The sequence below is a fragment of the Chenopodium quinoa genome, unplaced genomic scaffold (assembly GCF_001683475.1).
Source record: "Chenopodium quinoa cultivar QQ74 unplaced genomic scaffold, ASM168347v1, whole genome shotgun sequence".
NCBI classification, from domain to species: domain Eukaryota; kingdom Viridiplantae; phylum Streptophyta; class Magnoliopsida; order Caryophyllales; family Amaranthaceae; genus Chenopodium; species Chenopodium quinoa.
In genome coordinates, this window is record NW_018744988.1 from 2099656 (window position 1) to 2121059 (window position 21404).

The 21404-nt window shown below is 37.2% G+C and overlaps 1 protein-coding gene across 3 annotated transcripts; it reads right to left on the reverse strand.

Moving 5' to 3' along the window:
• Nucleotides 1–2003: 2003 nt before the first annotated feature.
• LOC110706638 (28 kDa ribonucleoprotein, chloroplastic-like) lies at nucleotides 2004–20443 on the reverse strand. Of its 3 annotated transcripts, XM_021884585.1 has the most exons (6): nucleotides 19967–20443; nucleotides 19759–19857; nucleotides 18439–18726; nucleotides 18104–18303; nucleotides 3305–3472; nucleotides 2678–3178 (listed from the first exon to the last, which is right to left on the reverse strand). In XM_021884585.1, exons 1-4 carry the CDS (start codon nucleotides 20297–20299, stop codon nucleotides 18163–18165), a joined length of 861 nt encoding a protein of 286 aa, XP_021740277.1. In that variant the 5' UTR covers nucleotides 20300–20443; the 3' UTR covers nucleotides 2678–3178; nucleotides 3305–3472; nucleotides 18104–18162. The 3 variants fall into 3 exon arrangements, with proteins under 3 accessions (XP_021740278.1, XP_021740277.1, XP_021740276.1); XM_021884586.1 differs by lacking the exons at nucleotides 2678–3178; nucleotides 3305–3472 and adding an exon at nucleotides 2004–2669; XM_021884584.1 differs by lacking the exon at nucleotides 3305–3472 and having other exon boundaries at nucleotides 19967–20442.
• Between the last annotated feature and the right edge of the window lie 961 nt (nucleotides 20444–21404).

Here is a 21404-nt window from a genome sequence, read left to right on the forward strand (position 1 = left end):
TGGTTTATATAGTAGTGGAAAACTATTAATATGATTATTAGGTAAGTGTTTTGGTTTACTTAAGATGTACTCCTCTCTTTATACACTTAAAGGTACTCAATCATTACCATAAAAGTAAATTACATTCTACTTGTATCTATCAATTAAGACCAATAATACCAAAAAAATACTAGGATCAAGAAAGTTGTACTCTTAGGTTACGTTTAGAATCACATACTTATTAATAGTGCTACTAATCATATTGTATGATTTGCTAGACATTTGTTACAAACAGTTAATAGAAAAATAAATAGTTAAGGGACCAAGGGGGCAAATTTTGCATATATAATGGCCTACTTTTCTGAACCAAAGGATATTAAGGGCATGTTCACTTCATCTTAATTTCAATTGAATTCAATTCAGTCAAGCTCCAATCAGTTCAGTTCAATTTCTAATTTCCTTCTCTCATAAAATATTCATTTCACTTCAGTTCAATTCAGTTCCAATCAGTTCAGTTCAGCTCAGCTCTGTAAATGTGAACATGGCCTGAATTATTAAGTAAATCCAACTTATAATTTTGTTTTGTTCGTCATGCAAAATTTTGATAAAAGACAGCCCTTACAATAATTCGTTATGAGTGTGACTTTCTACGAAACTACGAAATATATTACGTTAGTGTGAAATCGTTTGATCCAAATTGAGATGTTTGAATTTTATATTTTTGGATCGAAGTGAATATCAATCGAAGAATATTATTGTTGAATTGTCAGGCCATGATAAGGAAATAGAAAGTTTGGTGAAGATATGACTTGATAGTTGATATAGCTATAGATACTAATTAATTAAGATCGACAAAGTAATTACATGGTGAAGTAGGTCTTGATTTTGATTACTAAAGCAGCTAATCACCTCATTTTTACTGTTAGAGAAGTTATTAAATCACTAATAGACTTTTACATGCATAGATAATTTAACGATTTATGGAAATGATTTCAAATAGCAAAAGAAAAAAGAAATTTCAATTCAAAAGGGAAAAGACTGTTTGCTTCAAAAGGCAGCATCTATCACCCTTTATATTTTCCAAGGATAGTATATATGGAAAATCTGTTGGGGGATGGACTTCAATTATCACGCTCATTTCGATAAATCAGTCCAATTCAGTTGTTGCTTAAATATGCGTTAATAATATTTTTGTAATTTTGTTTTCTTCCACAGATACAAAAAATCATGTCGAGTCACCTCTAAATCACCTTACGTGTTATTTTAGGGGTAATTTTGTTAAATTTGATGTTATGGCCTCTCTATTGTGTACAGAAGAGAAAGATATTGATATAAACGAGATTCTATTCCATCAAGTTGGGAATTCATCTTTCAGATCAAATATTAAGAAAGTGAAGTAGCTAACATCTGGATAAGCACATACATGTAATATATACTTCCTGGCAAGGAATAAATGATAGGGCTTAATGTTTAACATAATACACCTTCCATTTATTAGGAGGGGATGAATTGACATTGTATGTACTTACGATTGCTGTATGTAACCCTAGTTGGCTTGGAAGAGATACTATGCCCTTGGGAAGCTGATGCTGATGCCTAAGCCAAGTCCGTCCAAGGCATGGGAATGGCGTTGCTGCCCAAGTCAAGGCACGCTATGACCTAGGTAAGGAGTGAGGCATGTGCACAACACAAGGCATAAAAATATCTCATCCCCAGTACACCTATTTTTGACAATCGAGGGTGGTGTCTTGCCGTCTTAGCCAAGCCAAGGCAAGACCAACTCAAGGCAATAAGGCAGGCAAGGCAAGGCATCTTAACACATGCTAAAAATGGGTGGGTCAAGACATGGATGAGATGGTTCCGGGCACCAAGAAGGCTTCCTAGTGTCCTTTTGGAACCCTGGAAAGCCCCTGATGCATATCCTTGCCAAGTCTAAAACTGTTTCCATCTGTCAAATGTAAAAGCAATAATACAAGAAATCGGATATTTTCAAGATATTGAGACTTGGTATCGAAAACTCAAGTGATGATAGGGGGGCATCGTAAATCACAGTATATGTTTACAGAAAAGTGTATGAATAATGCTAAAGTATTCATTGTGTATACATTGTGCAACAATAGAGGAACGAAGGACATATTTTGTATTTTGTAACACCACAATAACTCAATAAGTGCTAGTCTACATGCTTCAATTAAAAGCAATACACAAGCTCACATCATCACATGGGTTTGGGACGTCGAAATTTGACAACCCCAGCCCACTTTACCAAACTGTTTATACATATTCTTCGTGGGTATAATGTATCCCAATTTAAGCCCAATGGGACCTACTACATGAGTCTTAGCTCCATGATTTAATCATAGTTGCGTTTACTAATGTTCAATAACGAGTAGTGGGTTGCTTCAATTGCTTGCCTTTGATTTCCTACTCATGCTTTGATTTTTCATCACCAACCTAACACTAATCTTGTTTTTATCCAACTTAATCACCAAGCAACATACAAAGCATTTATCGTTTTAGACTAGGTTATCAGGCTTACAGACTTTCAAAATCTCGGACAAGTAGCCTAGTATCACTTTGTATTAATTGTTTGCTTCATTCTAAGCTCAATATCTTCCACCGTTATTCACATTGATGTCATTTTTCCAACTTTTAACCGCAACCTTTCAAGATCCAACATTAAACAAACCCTTCAAAGTATAACAATGAAGATATATCAGTGAATCTACTGAGCAGAATTTATTCAAAAAGCATCTATTGTAACGAGGGCAAAAGATACAGTGCTACAAAGCCTACAATTACTGTCAAAGTACCCCCCCAATTTATCTGGGTCGATAACACTCTAATCCTAACTCAAGCAGTGCCATATGTTAGAGCAGTTAGACCAATTTACAAAATACAGGGCTTTACAGGGATGATTTTGGTACTTAACTGCAAACATGCAGTATGCTATTTATGGCTGTAATGCATCCACATAATGTTATGTTTAACTGTAGTTATAAGCATTTGATCGTGTACTCAGCACATTTCAGTGCACATAGTCAGGGGAAGCAGAGCGACCATTGAGCACAATGTATGAGGAACTTCCAAGCTCTGTATGTAAGCGCCATAATGCTAAAATCCAATATACTGCTTAAACTTGTCCTCTTAGTAATCCATTCAGTCAGACACTATAAGCTTTACATCATCAAATGACAACCTGCATCAAAGGTTTTAGTGTTTAGTTTTTTGATGAAGCATCAACAGATGCAACACACTAGACCTCCAAGTACTTCACAACAAGAGATGCAACAGGGTACCATACTTGGCCTCAAAGGTAACATACTTTGCAACAGGAGACGCAACATACAATATCTCTGACTCTAGAAGTCTAGGATAAGGAGCTTGTTCCTTCCCATTAACCTTTTGTCCCATCAACAAACAAGCAGTTGTTCTTCATGTTTTCTCCTAAAGATTGGGGCGTTCCGACTTTATACTGGCCATTAGCATCACCCTGAGGTGTACAAGAAAGATCACACTATGGAACTAAAACCTAGGTACGAAAAGAAAAAGCAACGGGCTCAAAACTAGAATATGTGAATTTTAAAATCTAGAATGCTTATGACCAAAAGGCTTGCAACATAATATACAAAACAAGTCAGATTTGTATGTAGCTTGCAATCACAAATTGATGTGCAACAAAGTTAAACTTCTATGATCTTTGTGATACAAGAAAAATGCAGAAGTCATCATGATACATGAATAATTTCATGTCAAAACCAGATGAGAATTCCCTTCGGTCACTAACTCACTACTCTAAAAATAAGCACAAAATAAAGACATCCCTAGAGGGCTCGAGGATCAAGTCCAAAAGCAAGGAGAATCTTTATGGATGGAAACATGTTATGTGTCTGATTTTGGTAGTTTGATTGGTTTAGGAAACGACTAGTTATTTGTTTCCTTATAGTGTTTACTTACTGTATTCTAGAGTATATAAGTTTCCTAATAGTATTTAGTCGTCTGCTCAATCTCCAAGTTTACAAGCTAGTATATATTGTAAGACATTTCCACTAAATAATCCAAGTCAATTGAAATATTTTCCCAAAATTTTTACAGTGTGATATCCAAGATAAGCATTGCAGAAAACGTAAGAAGCTGCTTTGGCTGCCAGTCTATTGAGCTTGGCCCAGGGTTTGTCACTTTCTTAATCATTAAAAATACAGGACACCAAAAGGTATTGACAGACTCTTCCAAAGTTCATAACTCATGACTGTAAGACTACTATCTGGAAAACTTGCAGTCACTATATTGCTTCAGCATTACAGGTCTCCATAACCAAACCCCAGCAAAGGCCATGACTGACGAATCAGATACCTTTCTGGATGAAAGTTTTTCAAAAAACTAGCAATTAAAATCACATGACATGCAATGCAAACAGGAATATGCCCCAAGCCTTGCCACCTTCTCAATGGGAAAAGGCCAACCAATATAACTGACATTCTTTTCAGGGTTACTCAATGGCCATAGGAGTCTTTAGTAACACCAAACCAGGATTGATTGCTCAGAGGCCTTAAGTTATACCTGTTTGACTCATACTAGACAAGAATCCCAAGATAGAAGACCTCAACAAAGAGAAGCATGCACAACCACAAATATAAGTTATATAATGTGAATCATACAAGACAAGATGCAGGATCTCAACAAAAAGAAGCATACACAACTACAAATACCATCAAGGGTTATGGAACCTTAAACACGAATTGGCGTTGACATATGCCATCTTCAAAAAAAATCAAAAGCCACATGTGACATCCATGAGAGCCTGAGTGGTCTGTCTGGTAGAAGCCAGTAGGTACTTATTAGCAGTACTAGTAATCTATATAACTTTGTTTCATATTAGATGACACATTACACTTAGGCACATTTGCCAATGCATACTTTCTAATGCAAATATCTTTGATTACATATTAGCAAAAACTTAAAAAATTTGATATTTAAAAAATAGATGTTGAGATGAATCTAACAAGAGTACAAGACCCAACATGACTACATTTTTTATCAAAATGAAATTACAAAATAAAGTCAAAGTAAGTTATGTGAATAGTGTACAAAGTCAAAGTGTATCATCTAATTTGGAACGGAAGAAGTATGTAATTTTTTTAAAGAAGTCCCATAACACCCCTGATGATAAATATGTTTAATGAAAAAAGTCATTCGGCAGTAGACAATTAAATTTCCATTACTACCTCTAATAATGCATTTGTTTCCATAAGTAGCAACGTAATGACAGAAAATTAGACGGACGGTTGATTCGATTAAGAAAGCTCAAAGCTTGCGTACAAAACAATGGCTTTAGGCCATCACTCTTCAAAAGAAAAATCAATAAAAATATCTGGATAATCTCTCTCTAACTTAGGCTCCTGTATTTATACTACTTGATTACTACCCCCAATGGCCTATTGCCTTGATTGCTACTTTTACTACAATTTGTCCCTTAGAAAGTTGCTGTCAGCAATTGAAGGTCGTTGTTGCTGCTCATGGTAGTGGGTGTGTGTTGCCTTGTGGTGTCTGCGGTTTCTGTCTTTTCCTCCTGCTCTATGTGATATGTCTATTTTATATAGTGTTTTACCCCCTTCCCTTGGTCATAATTGGTAGTGTTTTTTTAACTCTTCAGAGCCACTTTAATTACTAATTGGTGTTTTCTAGTGTTTTCATAGTTTTGGTTGAGTTTTGTAGGGAAATGCACATTTAGAGCATTTTCCCGGGATTTTATGAAGCAACTACGAACATTGGAGGAGCACGACCACTTTTTATAGCCCAAGGCCGGTTAGAGTCATTTAAGGGCTCAACATATGAGGTACCGAGGCATTGGACAACAAGTATTAAAGCCCCAAAGAAGAAATCCGGATTGGGCTGAAGAATTGGAGCCCAATCGAAGTCCAATCCCATGCCCATGAGCCTCGCCCGATCAGGCCGCCCTCGCCATGAGGCGCGCCCGACCGGGCGAGGCGGAAGAAGAAGAATAGCAAGCTTCGCCCAGTCTCGCGCCCGACCGGGTGGTGCCTCGCCCCTGAGCATGGGCAACTAAAGCAGCATATGTATAAAACTCTTCCCAGGGGAAAGACGGTCAATTCGGGGTTAGGGAGGGGAAAAATAGGCAATGGTTGCTCCGTTCCTACCCTAACACACCAATAGGGGGTTTGGCCATCCATCCGTACCCAACCTAATTCCACTGGATGCCTAGTGGTCATGTAGGTATCCCCCCCCCCACATGTAGTGAGATTGTGGGGCCTAATCACACTAAAACCGATCTTCTTAACTGCTATCCTAGTAATTAGGCCTCATAAGCGGATAGGGGTACTAGCTGTGGCATGCCTACTCAAATGGTGGATGATGTACCTACCCATGTTCAATTTACCATAACCAAACACATAATGTCCAATAACAGCTAGCTCGTTAGTTTGTACATTGTGTGGCTCATTCCTACCTAGAAAACAAACACCCGAAAATCTTTGGAAAATTTTAGGAACGAGGTGATGAATAGGTCGGGCACTAGCATGTTGAGAGTTCAGGGTGGATAAACCGGCTAAAACATAATAAATATCCTCCATTTTACAGTGTTCATGCCAATGATGGGGGAGTTCGGATTCCAAATCAAGCAATTTACAAAATTCAACTTAAGTTGAACTAATATTCCTATTGTTCAACCTAAAATGCAAATTTGGCCCATTTTTGCTATTTACAACATTCAAAGAGGAAAAAAATTCACAAGTCAATTCACGATACGTAAGATAATGCATGTCAACAAATTTTTTCATTCCTATATCCTTCATGAGTCTCCTAATATAATCAAACAAGCCTAAAGACTAAAGAGTAGGGTTGTGTAACCACCAAGAAGGGATCACCTCACGCTCATAGAGCTTTTCGAGCCGTTCCCGTTGTGTTGGGGTTGTGATCCAGATGAGAATAGCGGAGTTCAAAAGCTTGTTATCAACAATTTCCAATATGGGAATCCTAGAGGTTTTGCTAACAAGGGAAAACATAGTGTTGACTCCGTATCCTTTTTGCAAGCTCAATTAACCTCTATTTGTCAGAAATTAGATAATCTTAGCACTACAAATATAGCTAATGTTTTTGCAATTAATAATAAATCTAATGATGCTTTTTTTGAAAATTGTGGGATTGTAGGTCATTGAGAACAAGATTGCACGAGTTACGTGGAGCAAGTTAATGTCTTTCAAGCCTATAGGGAGAATGACCCATACTACCAATACCTACAATCCTGGCTCCGGAACCATCCATATCTTTCTTACCGGAGCACCAATGTTCAAAACCCGCTACCCCCACAACAATCACAAGCACCACAACAACCACAGCAGAAATATTACCATCCCAACTCTCGCAGAAAACCCAACCACAACAACTCTCCTCATCTTCTGACCCTGCTTTGTCAGAAATTAGAGCGATGCTAGCTAGTAGAGATGCTCAAATTGATTCGATCATAGCCCATAATAAAATTGTAAATAATCAAATTGCGCAGATTTCCTGTACTCTTTACTCTACAAGCCACTCAACCGGGAGCCCTACCATCGCAGCGAACCAAACCTACATATCAAGCTCACACTATGATGGGCCCTTTATGCCTAAAGATGATGAACTGTTTTAATGAAAAATGTTAATCTTGATTATTTAACCAAACAATGTTGCTAATAGCCCTATAGGGCTCAAGGGTAGCACTATCCCTTGTCATATTGGCAATCTGATGATTGATAATGCATTGTGTGATTTGGGTGCTAGCGTTAGTGTTATGCCATTGTCAGTTTGTTTTAAGCTAAATATGTGATTTTCACAGAAAGCATCATTAGAATTATTATTAATAACAGAAACATTAACTATATTTGCAGTTCTAAGATTATCTAATTTTTGACAAATAAAGGTTAATTGAGCTTGCAAAAAGGATATGGAGTCAACACTATGTTTCTCATTGTTAGCAAAACCTCTAGGATTCCCATATTAGGAATTTTTGATAACTGGCTTTTGAACTCCACTATTCTCATCCGAATCGCAACCCCAACACACCGAGAGCGGCTCGAAAAGCTCTATGACCGTGAGGTAATCCCTTCTCGGTGGTTATAGAGCCCTACTCTTGAGTCTTTAGGCCTGTTTGATTATGTTAGGAGATTCATGAACGATATAGGAATTAAAAAATTTGTTGACATGCATTATCCTACGTATCGTGAATTGACTTGTGAATTTCCTTCCTCTTTGAATGTTGTGAATAGGGGTGTACAAAAATTGGCCCGGACCTGAAACCGGACCTGAACCGACCTGAACCGGACCGGACCTGACCCGGACCTGTTGATTCAGGTCCGGTCCCGGTTCTTAAAAATCCAGGTTCCCGGTCCCGGTCCGGACCCGGTCCAAACCCGGGGTTTTCAGGTCCGGACCTGAAACCCGGGAAATCGTAATTTAAAAAAAAAAAAAAAAAAAAAAAAAAAAAACAAGAAAATATCTGATTCTCTCAGCCTCCCTCAATCTCTTTCATATTTTTAAGTTCTAACCCTAACTCCCTAAGCCCAAACTCTCAGCCTCCCTCAATCTCAACTTCTCAACGCGGCTGTCCGGCTGTCCCAACTCGCTCCGGCCTGCCGACACCTCCCTCATTCTCTCAGGCGATGCACACCGATAATATCTGGTAAGTATTTGCTTATAATTTTGGTATTTTTAATTCGAAATAATAAATTAAGTGTGAGAATTTATATGTTTATTCTTGTTTCAAATTTTCAATTGCTTTTAATGATTGTTTGATGTTTGCATGTTGAATTTCTTATTTTTAGTTCATCTCTTTCGAATTTCTGTTTTTTTTTTTTTTGGTTTTTTTGAGTTTAGGGTTCATAAGAATTAAGAAGTTTAGGGTTTAGGGTTCAAGTGCGAAATTTAGTTCGAAATTTTGTGTTTATTATGATTATTAAGATTAATTTAGTGCGAAAATTTGTGTGGTAGGGTGGGTTGGGGTGGGGTTATGGTGGGGTTACGGTGGTACGGTTCTGGTGTGTGGGGGTTAAGGGTTAAGGGGTGGCAGTGGGGTGGGGTGGGTTGGGGTGGTGAGCTGGGGTTTTTGGGATGGCTGGATGGAAAATTGTGAATGTTGATGGGGTTGTCGGGAGTGGAGATGGGGTTTTCGTGGTGGCTGGTAGGGTCACCGAGAGTGGAGATGGGTTTTCGGGGTGGCTGGGTGGTGTTATGCTAAGGAATTTTTCAATTCACTCACCATTTTCTCTCTTTCAATAATTGTTAATTTCATATATTTGCATACATACATGTATAGTGTATCTTAATGAAGGTGTATGATTCAATCACTTTCGGTTGAATCATGCTTGCCTTTTTCTAATTGCATAACCAGTTGACTCTTCTTTCAAGAATGTTTTGTGAGTAATTCTCTGGATATTGGCTACTTATACCTCCTTTTAGCTGAATATCATGTACAACTACACTAGAACTGCATTATGAAGTATGTATTCTCAGTTGTAGTTGTACTTTTACTGATGATATGGTCATACAGTTCCCAGGAACTTCAGGTTGCTAGAAGAACTTGAACGTGGTGAAAAAGGGATTGGAGATGGGAGCGTCAGCTATGGAATGGATGAAGGTGATGATATCTACATGCGTTCTTGGACGGGTACTATAATTGGTCCTCACAATGTAAGTTGTGATTTGGTTATCAATGTAACTACTTGATTTTTCTGTATACTAGTGAAAGCAAATGTTCTATAGGTAGTTTTGTGTGTATAATAATTTCCCTTTAGCTCAAGTATTAGGGAGAAAAAATTAGCCTGTTTAATTAATTTCTTGATATAATGTTGTGCCCATGTCCTCTGCAATTGTTCCACTTACCGAGAAATCAATCCTGAATGTTTCATGTCCAAGGACCTTCAAACTTCTTTCACTGTTACTTTATACTCTCTCCAACCTCCTTGTCTGCACATTTCTACTTGTTTCTACTGCCTGCCCTTGTTCCTGATTCTTCTTTTCATAAATGCCTGGGTAATGGGAGTATATTACTGTTTTGTAAATTATTAGTACGGGAGGTCGTACTCTAGATCCATTTCGGAGTTCTTTAACTCCTAAGGTAATGCATCGTTATCATTTTATTTTATAAAATCAAGTTTGTTTATATCTTAATATGACTTTGTTTATACATATTTGTGTAATATTTTTGTATTGAAGATGGTTCAAGCGTTACTTTGCACACAAGATTGGCTTAGAGCTAAGGAAGTGCCAATTGTTGATGTGGAAGAAAATTTGAAAGAGTTAGAGGAAATAGAGAAAGGTAGTAATAATTTTATGTATTTGAAATTTTGTTACACCAAATTTATTATTTGATTGTTATCAATCATTAATATATTCTATATTGTATTTTATTTAGAGGTGCAACGTGGTGAATCTATCGATGTAGACGATGAAGTTGTTTTCGTGGACTCATTAGTGTGAATCACGCGATCAAAGGGAAAACAACTCGTTGGAGAATTTATGTATTCCTAGTACTTGAGAGTTGAGACTTAAGAGAATTTATGTAATTTTATGAGTTTTCGTGGACTTATTTGTATTTTCGGTGGACTCATTTGTATTTTTGGTGTTTGAGAATCGGGACTTTATAGACTTTATGTAGTTTTGTAATTGATAATTTTGGTTTGTATGTAATTATTAAATTATGCAACAGGTCTAAAAATCACAAAACAGGTCCATATGCAGGTCCAACAGGTTTTGTATTAAAAAAAAAAAAAACGAAAAAGACACAAAACAGGTCCATTCAGGTCCAAACCCGGACCGGACCTGGTTTTTCAGGTCTGGCCCGGAACCGGACCTGTTAATTCAGGTCCGGTCCCCGGTCCTCATAATTACCCAATTCAGGTCCCCGGTCCAAACAGGTCCGGTCCAGGTCCGGTCCGGTTTTGGACCGGTGTACACCCCTAGTTGTGAATAGCAAAAATGGGCCAAATTTGCATTTTAGGTTGAACAATAGAAATATTAATTTAACTTATGTCAAACTTTGTAAATTATTTGACTTGGAATCCGAACTCCCTCACCATTGGCATGAACACTATAAAATGGAGGAAATTAATCATGTTTTAACCGGTTTACCCGCCCGAACTCTCCACCTGCTAGTGCCCGACCTATTCATCACCCCATTCCTAAAATTTTCCAAAGATCTTCGGGTGTTTGTTTTCCAGGTAGGATTAAGCCACATAATGCACAAACTAACGAGCTAGCTGTTATTGGACATTATGTGTTTGGTTTTGGTAAATTGAACATGGGTAGGTACATCATCCACCATTTGAGTAGGCATGTCACGGCTAGTACCACATCTAGTACCCCTATCCGATTAGGAGGCCTAATTACTAAGATAGCGGTTAAGAAGGCCGGTTTTAGTGAGACTATGGCCCACGGTCTCACTAATTGTAGGGGGGGGATACCTACACGACCACTAGGTATCTAGAGGACTTAGGTTGGGTACAGATGGATACCCAAACTCACTATTGGTGTGTTAGGGTAGAAACGGAGCAACCATTACCTATTTTTCCCATCCCTAACCCCGATTTGACCGCCTTTACCCCTGACAAGAGTCTTATACATATGCTGCTTTAGTTGCCCATGCCAGGGGCGAGCACCTTCACCACCTCCACACCAGCCGAGCCTATGGTAGCACCTTTCCCACCTCATATGCCTCCACCTCCCCCTAGGCAGGACATAGAGACCGTATGGGACTCCAAAGCATTGGGCAGGCCTTAGGCCGTATTGAGGAGAACTATGGGGGCTTAGGCAGATGATTGGTTCTATAGACCAACGTCTGGGTTACATTCAGCGGAACCAGGGTAGGGCTTTATACCCTATGTTTGATGATTATGCTCGTTGGGGTGCTATTCCCGACGATGCTCTAATTACAGGCACCACCCCAAGGATACGTTGATCCCACCTCCATGGTATTTTCACCGACTACTCGGCCTTTCATGGATATGGCCAGGACCTTTGTTACATGGACTCGGCTACGTGTGTCGGTAGTGTCTGATTCACCAATTTCCAAAATTTTGGACACGGGGACTCTGTCCAATATTTTGACACGGGTGTGGGGACACGGCATTTTCATTTTTTGCAAAAAAATTATACATTACAAAATATTTAAATATTTCATTAATATTCAAAAAATTTGTACCATATAATGCTAAAACTATGACAATAAGTCAATAACACTTATTATTTGGGTTTTTATATATAAAATAAAATAAAATAAAAGATAAAGATGATGTACTTAAGTAACTCAGTAACCCAACACAAGAGAAATAAATAAAGGGGTAAAAAAGTGATGGACATAACTGTCAAAACAGTATATAAGTCAATAACACTCAACATAAGAGAAATAAGTAAAGGGATAAAAAAGTGATGGACATAACGGTCACAACAGTAAAAAGGGATTTTAAAAATAAATAAAAAAACCAATAGACGGGGGGAATACAATTGTAGAGCACCGACACTTTGACTTTCTGTTTTTTTTTTTGTACTGTCTTTCTTCTTCAACCTCCTGCTCCCTCGAATTTCTTACTTATCCATAGCTATATTTCTCCTTTACTTGAGAAATTAGGCATTTTTTAAAAAAATTCAGCTCTATTTCTCCCCTTCCCTTCCCTGTGAAGTGTTCGAGTGCACACTGCGGAATCTAACACAAATTTTGTGTCCGAATCCGCGTCGTGTCATGTTGACACGGACACTCCGGGATTTCACCAGAGTCCGATGAACATAGGCCAGGACATTCCTTTTTAGGGGCCTCCGAAGGGAACTTATAACCCCAGGTGGTAGCGGTGGCGGATTTGGCTTCATGGATGATGAGACGGATGATTAGCCATGTCGGGCTAGTTCCCGAGCCAATAAGAACATTGTCTGACATACAAAAATACGTTTTAATGAATTGTAAATCATGCTTCCCTGTGCCCCATACTTAAAAATTGTTTTGAATCCTGGTATATGATCATGAACATTGTGGATAGGTTTGCCATGATTTGATATTTGATTGCTTGGATGCCTTAACATTAGGGGTGTTCAAATCCGGGTACCAGGGTTTTCGGGTACCCGAATTATCGGGTAGTTGAACAGTCGGCCTATAACCCGACCCGAGAAACTCGGGTACTCGAATTTCTCAGGTCGGGTCATAAGGTACCCGATTTTTTAATTTCTTTTTTAAGCTAAATTGGGAACAAAATTACTCTATCTTTGAGGATTAAGATCGTAGTCATTAAAGGCTGTAAAAGAAATTGTAAAAAAAAAAAAAAAAATTACTTGAATTATTACTAGTAGATCTATTACTCATTCCAACCCAAATTGAATTTGACTACTACTCATTCTACTCGTAAAGAAAATTCATAACAAGCCAAATCAAGTAATTGACAAGAAGATTCCAAAAAAAAAATCAAATAAATTCGTTAATTTAGGACCCAAAAATCCCAAATTTGTTTTACACATTAATATTTAACAAACCCACAATTATAATTATTTATATAAACAAACAAACAAACAAAAAAAAAACCCTGATAAAACCAAAGGAGATCTGAAAACACCGCTGCACTCAGAAGCACCACCACCGCAGTCAACACACGGAATTACAGCACTTGTGGCGCGGCTGTGTGTGTCGTGTACTTTGATAGTCGTTGCTTATGTCTAAATCTATAGATAATTGAGATAGTTTAGGACTTTTTCGTATGACATCTTGGTTGCAATCGATTGTAATTGATTTGTGAGATGTAAGAAGGATTGAAGAGTTTTGAGATAATAACTCTACAATCTAGGAATAAGATGGAGGAGAGAATGTAGAGTGGAGAGAAATTGAAAATTGAAGAACTGGGAGGAAATGAGAAGATACGGTTGTCCCAAGTATGTAGAAGGAGGAGAGAGAACAACAATGAAAATAAGACAAACCCTAAAAGTAGATAAAAGCTGCTGAAAAAAAAATAACAAATCGGGTCAGCTGGTACCCGCGTCTCTCACAACACGACCCATGCCCCGACCCGAAAATCTCCCAAAATCCCGGGTCGGGTACCCAACCCGCTAATTCTTAAAAAAAAATACCCGACTAAATCAAGTCGGGTCATCGGAAAAGCGGGTCGGGTCGGGTAATTTAAAACACCACTACTTAACATGCGTCAATATTGCCCAACTACTTGTGAATATAGTGCTTGACTAGTTAATTTGGTAAGGAAAATGTGTTAGTCCCTGGTATGTCAATGAATTTGAGTATTGGTTTGCAACTTTGAGTAATGTTTGTATGACTCAATATTATGCACATTGAGGAGGACGAAGGCGTTTGTTCTTTTAGGTGACCTACAGACGATTTTAGATACATTTGTTCCCTTCTTGATACCCATGTTGTTGCCTTGACTTTTTGTTGTTTGTTAGCCACATTACAAGTCGATTTGTCCCATTGGTTACTAGTCTCATACTTGGCTTGGGGAAGCTATTAGTGAGTGAGGTGAGGGAGTTTGTAGTGTGCTTATTGTTTACACATTTGGATGGTGTTGAGAAGTTGTAATTGTTCATCTTTGTGGTTTATTTTTGATGATTTTGAGAGTTGAATTTCTTGTGAAAAAAAAATAAAGCATGATAGTGAAAAAGAAGTTCTCAAGGAAAAAGAAGAAAAAATAAATGAAGGGAAAAAAAAAAAACAAAAGAAAAAAATTGTTGGATGTTCAAATGTTCTAAATGAAGGTTGATCAAAAGAGAGAGAGAGAGAGGAAAAAAAAAAAAAGTTCAGTTTCAATGAAAAAAAATCAAGTTTGAAGGTTAAAGTTTGTTATTCACTCAAGTGTAACATTGTTATATTTTTATAAGTGAAATTGTAAGTGTTGGGATAGAAAGCGATCGAGTACATCTTTTACTCGCCACATAAATGAGAGTTGAGTGTGTGAGCACTAGTATTGAATTCTATATGCTCTTGTGGTTTGCTCTATTTGACAATTGTTAGGGAGGATGAGTGATTGGATGGTGGATGAGATTGGTTGATGTTGATGCATGCTTGTTAGATTTGCCTTTGAATTGGTTGCTCTTGATTTTGATTATTTGGGGTGAGACATGTTTTATGTATTCATTGATGATCTCTTTGCATAGGGACAAGCAAATGTTTGGCTTGGGGGAGTTCGATATGTCTATTTAATATAGTATTTTACCCCGTCCCTTGGTCATAATTGGTAGTGTTTTTTGGCTCTTTAGAGCCTTTTTTATTACTAGTTGGTGTTTTTTAGTGTTTTCGTAGTTTTAGTTGAGTTTTGAAGGGAATTGCACATTTAGAGCATTTTCCCCCATCTGATTTTTATGAAGCAATTACAGGAGCACGACCACTTTTCATAGCCCAAGATCGGTTAGAGTCATCGAACCGGTGATTAAGGGCTCGACATATGAGATACGAGGCATTAGACACCAAGTATTAAAGCTCCAAAGAGGAAATCTGGATTGGGCCGAAAAATCGAAGCTCAATCGAAGTCCAATCCCACGCCCATGAGCCTTGCCCGATCAGGCCGCCCTCGCCTTAGAGGTGCGCCCGACCGGGCGGGGTGGAAGAAGAAGAATAACAAGCTTTGCCTTGTCAAGCATAGAGATTAAAAAAGGCGCGCCCGACCGGGCAGGCGAGGCGAGGCGAGGCGCGTGTTTCTGGAAGAAGATTAGGCGTCGATTTAGTTCGTTTAAGCTTAGGATTTTCTAATTTTAATATAAATACGTTTTTGTTAAGCAAGTTTAGTACATTTTATCTTAGGTTTTTTCTCTCTACTTAGTTTTCAAATTAGAATTCTCTCATTGTTTTTCTCTCTCTACAACTCTACAACTTTGTTCTTAATTCAATCCATTATTTCCGTTAACTTTGGTAATGATTTCTTCTCTTATTTTCAGTAATTTGATTTCTTTACTTCATCATGTCTTGTTTAACTGCTTTGATTAGTTTAGATTTAATTATGCGTGAGTAGTTTTCTTTCTATGATTTGTAGGGATCCATTAATAATATGAAGGGGTAATTTATTGTTGCTGATTGTTAATGCTTGATTAATTTCCTATTGATTGATTTAATGCTATGCAATTAGACTTGCGCAGGTCTATTATGTATGAGTTTAACAATATTGATTCGAGATCCGAGAGATAAGAATTGATGTTTAGGCTTAGTTTCAATAGGCTTAAGTTAAGTCAAGATTCGAGAGATTCGATTTAATATCGGTAAATTAATTCTGTGATTGTAATACGTAGCGAAAGCCCTTTATGATCTGATGAATTAATGCATTGATGATTGATTATTGTATTTTACCTTGGAGTATTATTTATTGGTGAACCTATGCTCTAGGTATTTTATTCATTGATTTCTCTCTACCATTAATCTCAATAGTTTAGTTCTCATTCGATATTAATAATTGGTTACTTAGTAATTTAGATTGCTATAATTAATTAGAAATAGAAAGACTTGTTTCCCCGAGGATTCGACCCTACTTCCCTATTTACTTTACTTAGAGGATTTAGGTAATACTTTTGATTAGGTGATACGACATTAGCCCATCAGTATGTCAGTATGTGCTAAGGTGGCAGTGGGTGTGTTGCATAAGTTTCCATTACTACCTTAATAATGGATGGTAATAAAATTGAAGAAATGTAATCATTCAAGAGTAGACAATCATTACGATGGACATAAACATAGAACTTTCTCTATAAATTTGCATATATTTACTATCGTTAACTCAACTAATAACTGACACCAAATGAACCATAGCACTTGATCATGAATAAGTTGCCACTGGTAAAGGCCATAAATCATTGTTGGAAGGCCCTTTTCAAACAACTTCAGAAAGTCTAACATAAAAACAGAAAAGCTTCTCTGGCTCTAAAGCTAAAGCAATTTCTCCACATCGCCTGAATGCATATAGGTTATAGATAATAGTATAGAACAGAAGGTACTATACCAAACTTCAGCTATGCAACACCTATCTTTAATGCACTCAAGCTGTGAAATACTTTCTAGATCCAATAAAGTATCTGCGGGAAAAACAGGGAGAAAACATTTTGCTTGAAAAATCAAGACAATAAATGACACAAGCCACAGGTATAGAGCACAATTTTCTTGATCCCCTCTATATAATTGGAACAATTTCTTGACAAAATTCTCCTAAACAGTCTCCAATGATACCCTGCTTGGTTCCATTAAAGTTGCTGGTTCGATTGCTAAAACTCCCACTCTCATCTAATGGGACACTAATGAAGTAACAGGGCAGGCAAACAATCTCGACATTTACTAAGACATCCTAAACCTTGAACACTTGACCACCAGGAACTTATGACTAAATGACACAAGACCATTTTATAGCCCCAACCGCAACAGGTATTAGCATACCATAATTCAGTTCAATACCTCATTCAGGACTTGCCAATATATCAAATCACAAACTATCTACACTTCCCAACAAAACCCATTTTTTTTATTTACCTACCATCATTGGGCAGGTTACCCACACGCCAATGATGATATCTCCCCTAACAAACCATTTTCTCTGTTTATTTTTCTCCCTCTTGACCTTATGACCCTATCCCATCTCTGTTAGAAATTCTGTTTCTTCGACCATTACCCCTGCCTCTCTCTCCAGCTTCATTCATCCCCACAATTTTTGGAAAGATATTCTTTAAGCTCACAATTATTGGCAAAAATAGATTAATGTACAAAAAAGCTCAAGGCGCACTAATAATTGGCATAATAGCTAAGAATGGTGTACCCTTGGCAAGACTGAATTTGTGGATAAGAGGTTCTAATTTTACATCAGCAGGACTGAATTTGTGGATAAGAGGTTCTAATTTTGGATAAGAGTTTCTAACTTTGACAGTGTTTCTGAACCCAATCAGAACAAAGGGGGAGGAGGGGGGTAAGAATTGGTAAAGTAGCAAGTAACCAATCAAACCCATGGTAGGAAGGGAGATGTCTAGTTAAAAGAAACTAGGAAATATTCTAAAATAACATAAATAAAACAGGGATCATGAAAGCGAAAGGCAATAGAATATCAATCAAGTTATCGAGGAAAAGATTTGCACTTGAATGACATCTATATATTATTTTTGAAGCATTCAGTTACGAGCTTACCTTCTCAACAAGAGAATTGACGCAAACACAAAATTGATAGTGCCTCCAATTCTTCACTATTACAAGCTATCAACTGCCTCTGTTTGCTCTGAATCATGACTAGAATCATCTTCACCATCCTCTGGGACGGAATTCAATTCTGATTCAAGTTTTACAAATCTATTGCTACGTGCTAGTCTGATTGGTCTCTCCATCAGCTCCTGCAAACAGAAACCAACATTCAGAAGTAAAAAGAATTCAATACGAAGGAAAATTCAAGAAAGAAAGAAAGGGAGGAAACATGAGTGAAACTAATAGATGTAGCTAAGAGATACAATAGCAATACTGAGTTATACCTTTCCGTCAAAAGCAATGAGCGCATCATCGGCTTCTTTCTTAGTCTTAAAAGAAACAAATCCATATCCAGATGATTTTCTAGGGTTTTCATTAAATACGACCTCAGCTTTAACAACTTCACTACCACCAGATTGAAAAAATTCCTTAAGGTCTCTAGACCTTGTAAGATAAGATAAATTTGCCACAAACAGATTGTACACAACAGGTGGCTTAGGTTGCGCAAGAGGAGATGCTTTCGTCTTCTTTGGCGTAGCATAAGCTAGCCTTAGAGTTCGACCTTCATACTCCTGCAAAACAGCATGCATGAAGATGTATCATAATATCACAAGCTGAAGTTAGGAACTTTGAAAAGAATTATAGGTATAACCATATAGGCCAGGATAAGAAAGCTGAAAGGACTTAACAACAAAGAAGAAAGCCCTGAACAGAAATTGGAATAGGACAGCATGTTTAATCTGTGGTGTTCTATAGTTTCATCACAAATACAAACACATTAATGGGAACATCATAAATCGAGTTATCTCATTTACTCACAATGAATGTATCCTAATGCTATAACATACTCGTATTAACATTACAAGCTCATTATAATAGGACATCCATGTTTGCCAATATACCATATGAAAGAAACCAAAACCAAAATAAACAATCTCCAATAACAATGACTCCTCTTTACTATCAAGACAGCAACTATAACTTCCTTGGCAGATCGAAATAATAATCCTCTACCATCAAAAGTTGTACCTTCAGTTTATTTGAAACTTATAAGAATTCAAAATTAATGAAAATTTCTTTTCCCTTCTCATATTACTTGAAGTTAGCTTTGAAATAACAGGGACACAGTTGACTACTCAATACTCACCATGAAGGCCTTGTAGGTCCGCCCAGGCGCCCATAGTTATGAAAGACGACAATCACTCTAAACAAAATAATCCATGACCTTTTTGCTATTTTCACAATACGGAGTATCATATAAGATTATATCCTAATTCTATAACATACTCATAATAACATTACAAGTTCAATATTAAGGACTGATTGCAATTGATCATCCCTTACTTGAAAAAAAAAATGTGGATAAAATCAACCAGTTTTGTCAAGACAACTCCCAAAATTGCATTGGATTACTTCATCAAGACAAATTACAATAATGCTAAGAAAAGTCAGACCCTAACATAACCCAAAACTGTAAGTTCTTCACAATTTTGTCTTTCACAGTTTCACTTTCACCTCAACACTTAATCCACAATTTAAACTTTATTCACAATTAAGCGAAAAAAAATAAAAAAAAATTAGGTCACAATAACAGTGTTTCTTACAAAAGCTTCGAGCTTAGCAAGAGCTTGAGCAGCTTCTTCCTCAGAACCCATTTCAACAAAAGCCAATCCCCTGTTCCTCGCTTTATTATGCATCGGCAACTTCAATCCAAACCCACAAAATATTCCTCAATTAATCCCAAAATTAAAACCCAGAAAATAAAAAATGAAGAACAATACAATAAAAACTAAAGGGTATAACAAAAATAACCTCAACATCGACAACAGTGCCATAGTTCTGAAACAAAGCACGAATTTCATCAGCAGTTGTTGTCCAAGGGACATTTGAAGCCAGCAATCTGGTGGGACATATCTCTTTTTCTGGGGATTCTGAAGATGGGTTTTCAATGGCGAGAATTGCAGAAGAAGAAGAAGAAGAAGAAGAAGGGGAAATGTGTGTGAAGCGGGAATTGCGGCGGAGAGAGAGGAAAGAGGGTTTAATTGAGGAGAGAGAAAGAGAAGGAAAAGGGGAGAAAGAATGGGATTCGAGGAGAGAGAAAGAGGTTATTGGTGAAGCGAAGCACAGAGAATTGAGTTGCGCCATTTTTTTGTTAGTGACTGAGTTTTCTGGGTAAAGAGGAAGAAGGATAGTGGATAAGGAAGTTAAAGATTTCTTTTTTATGCTAAAACTCTATAAATGCTCATTCTTCCCAAATTAATCATCTCATTTTCTGTTTTCTTAAAAAAAAAAAAAAAAAAAGGCATCTCATTTGACTTACAAAGCTCCAAAAATAAATAAAGAAATCAATTGGGTCAAATCTTACTTATATTACAATTTAATAATCTGTTTAGAGCTGGCAAAAGCTGACACGATATGACTAAACGATGAATCAACCATGAAAAAAAGTATCGAATTAGTATCAAGGGTTTATGACTTATTTTAGATTAAATTATTAACATGACAGTATGACACTACATGTTTAATTATATATAGGCTGAGTAGGTATTGAGATTTTTAACTTGAAACTAACATGAGTTACAGGTAATCCTGGGCACCGTGCCGTGCCGGGCCGCCGCGGGCCGTGCCTGGCGGGCCGCGGGCTGGTTCGTGCCGTGCCGGTCGTGCCGGCGGGCCCAGGATTTCGTGCCGTGCCGTGCCGGCCATTTTCACAGGCCAACCCACGGCACGGCACGGCCCTCGTGCCTGGCGAGCTCGTGCCGTGCCGGCCACGTGCCGGGCTGCGGGCTGGCCCGCGCGGGCTGGTGCAGTTTTCAATTTTTTTTTTTTTTTTTTTTTTTTTAATGACAACATTATTAATTAATAAGTTTATAATGTATATAAGTTATAAAATTATAATTATAAGTTTTATAAGGTAACTTATAAGTTTATAACTTATAAGTTATAAGTTATTAAGTTATGAATTTATAATTATAAGTTGAATATTTATGTTTTATAATTTGTATATTCAATATTTATATTTATATATTTACTTTATACTATTACTTTAAAATTTAATGTTTATGATTTATTAGTAATTAGTATAATTTTATTTTTTTTTAATATGAATTTACAAATTGTAACAAAACGGGGAAAAAAGGCAAATTGGACTTTGGATGTGAATAATGCGTACTTTATATTATTATTACTTGAGTTGAGAAAATTGTACAATGATAACAATGATAAAAATCATACAATGATGGTATTAAAC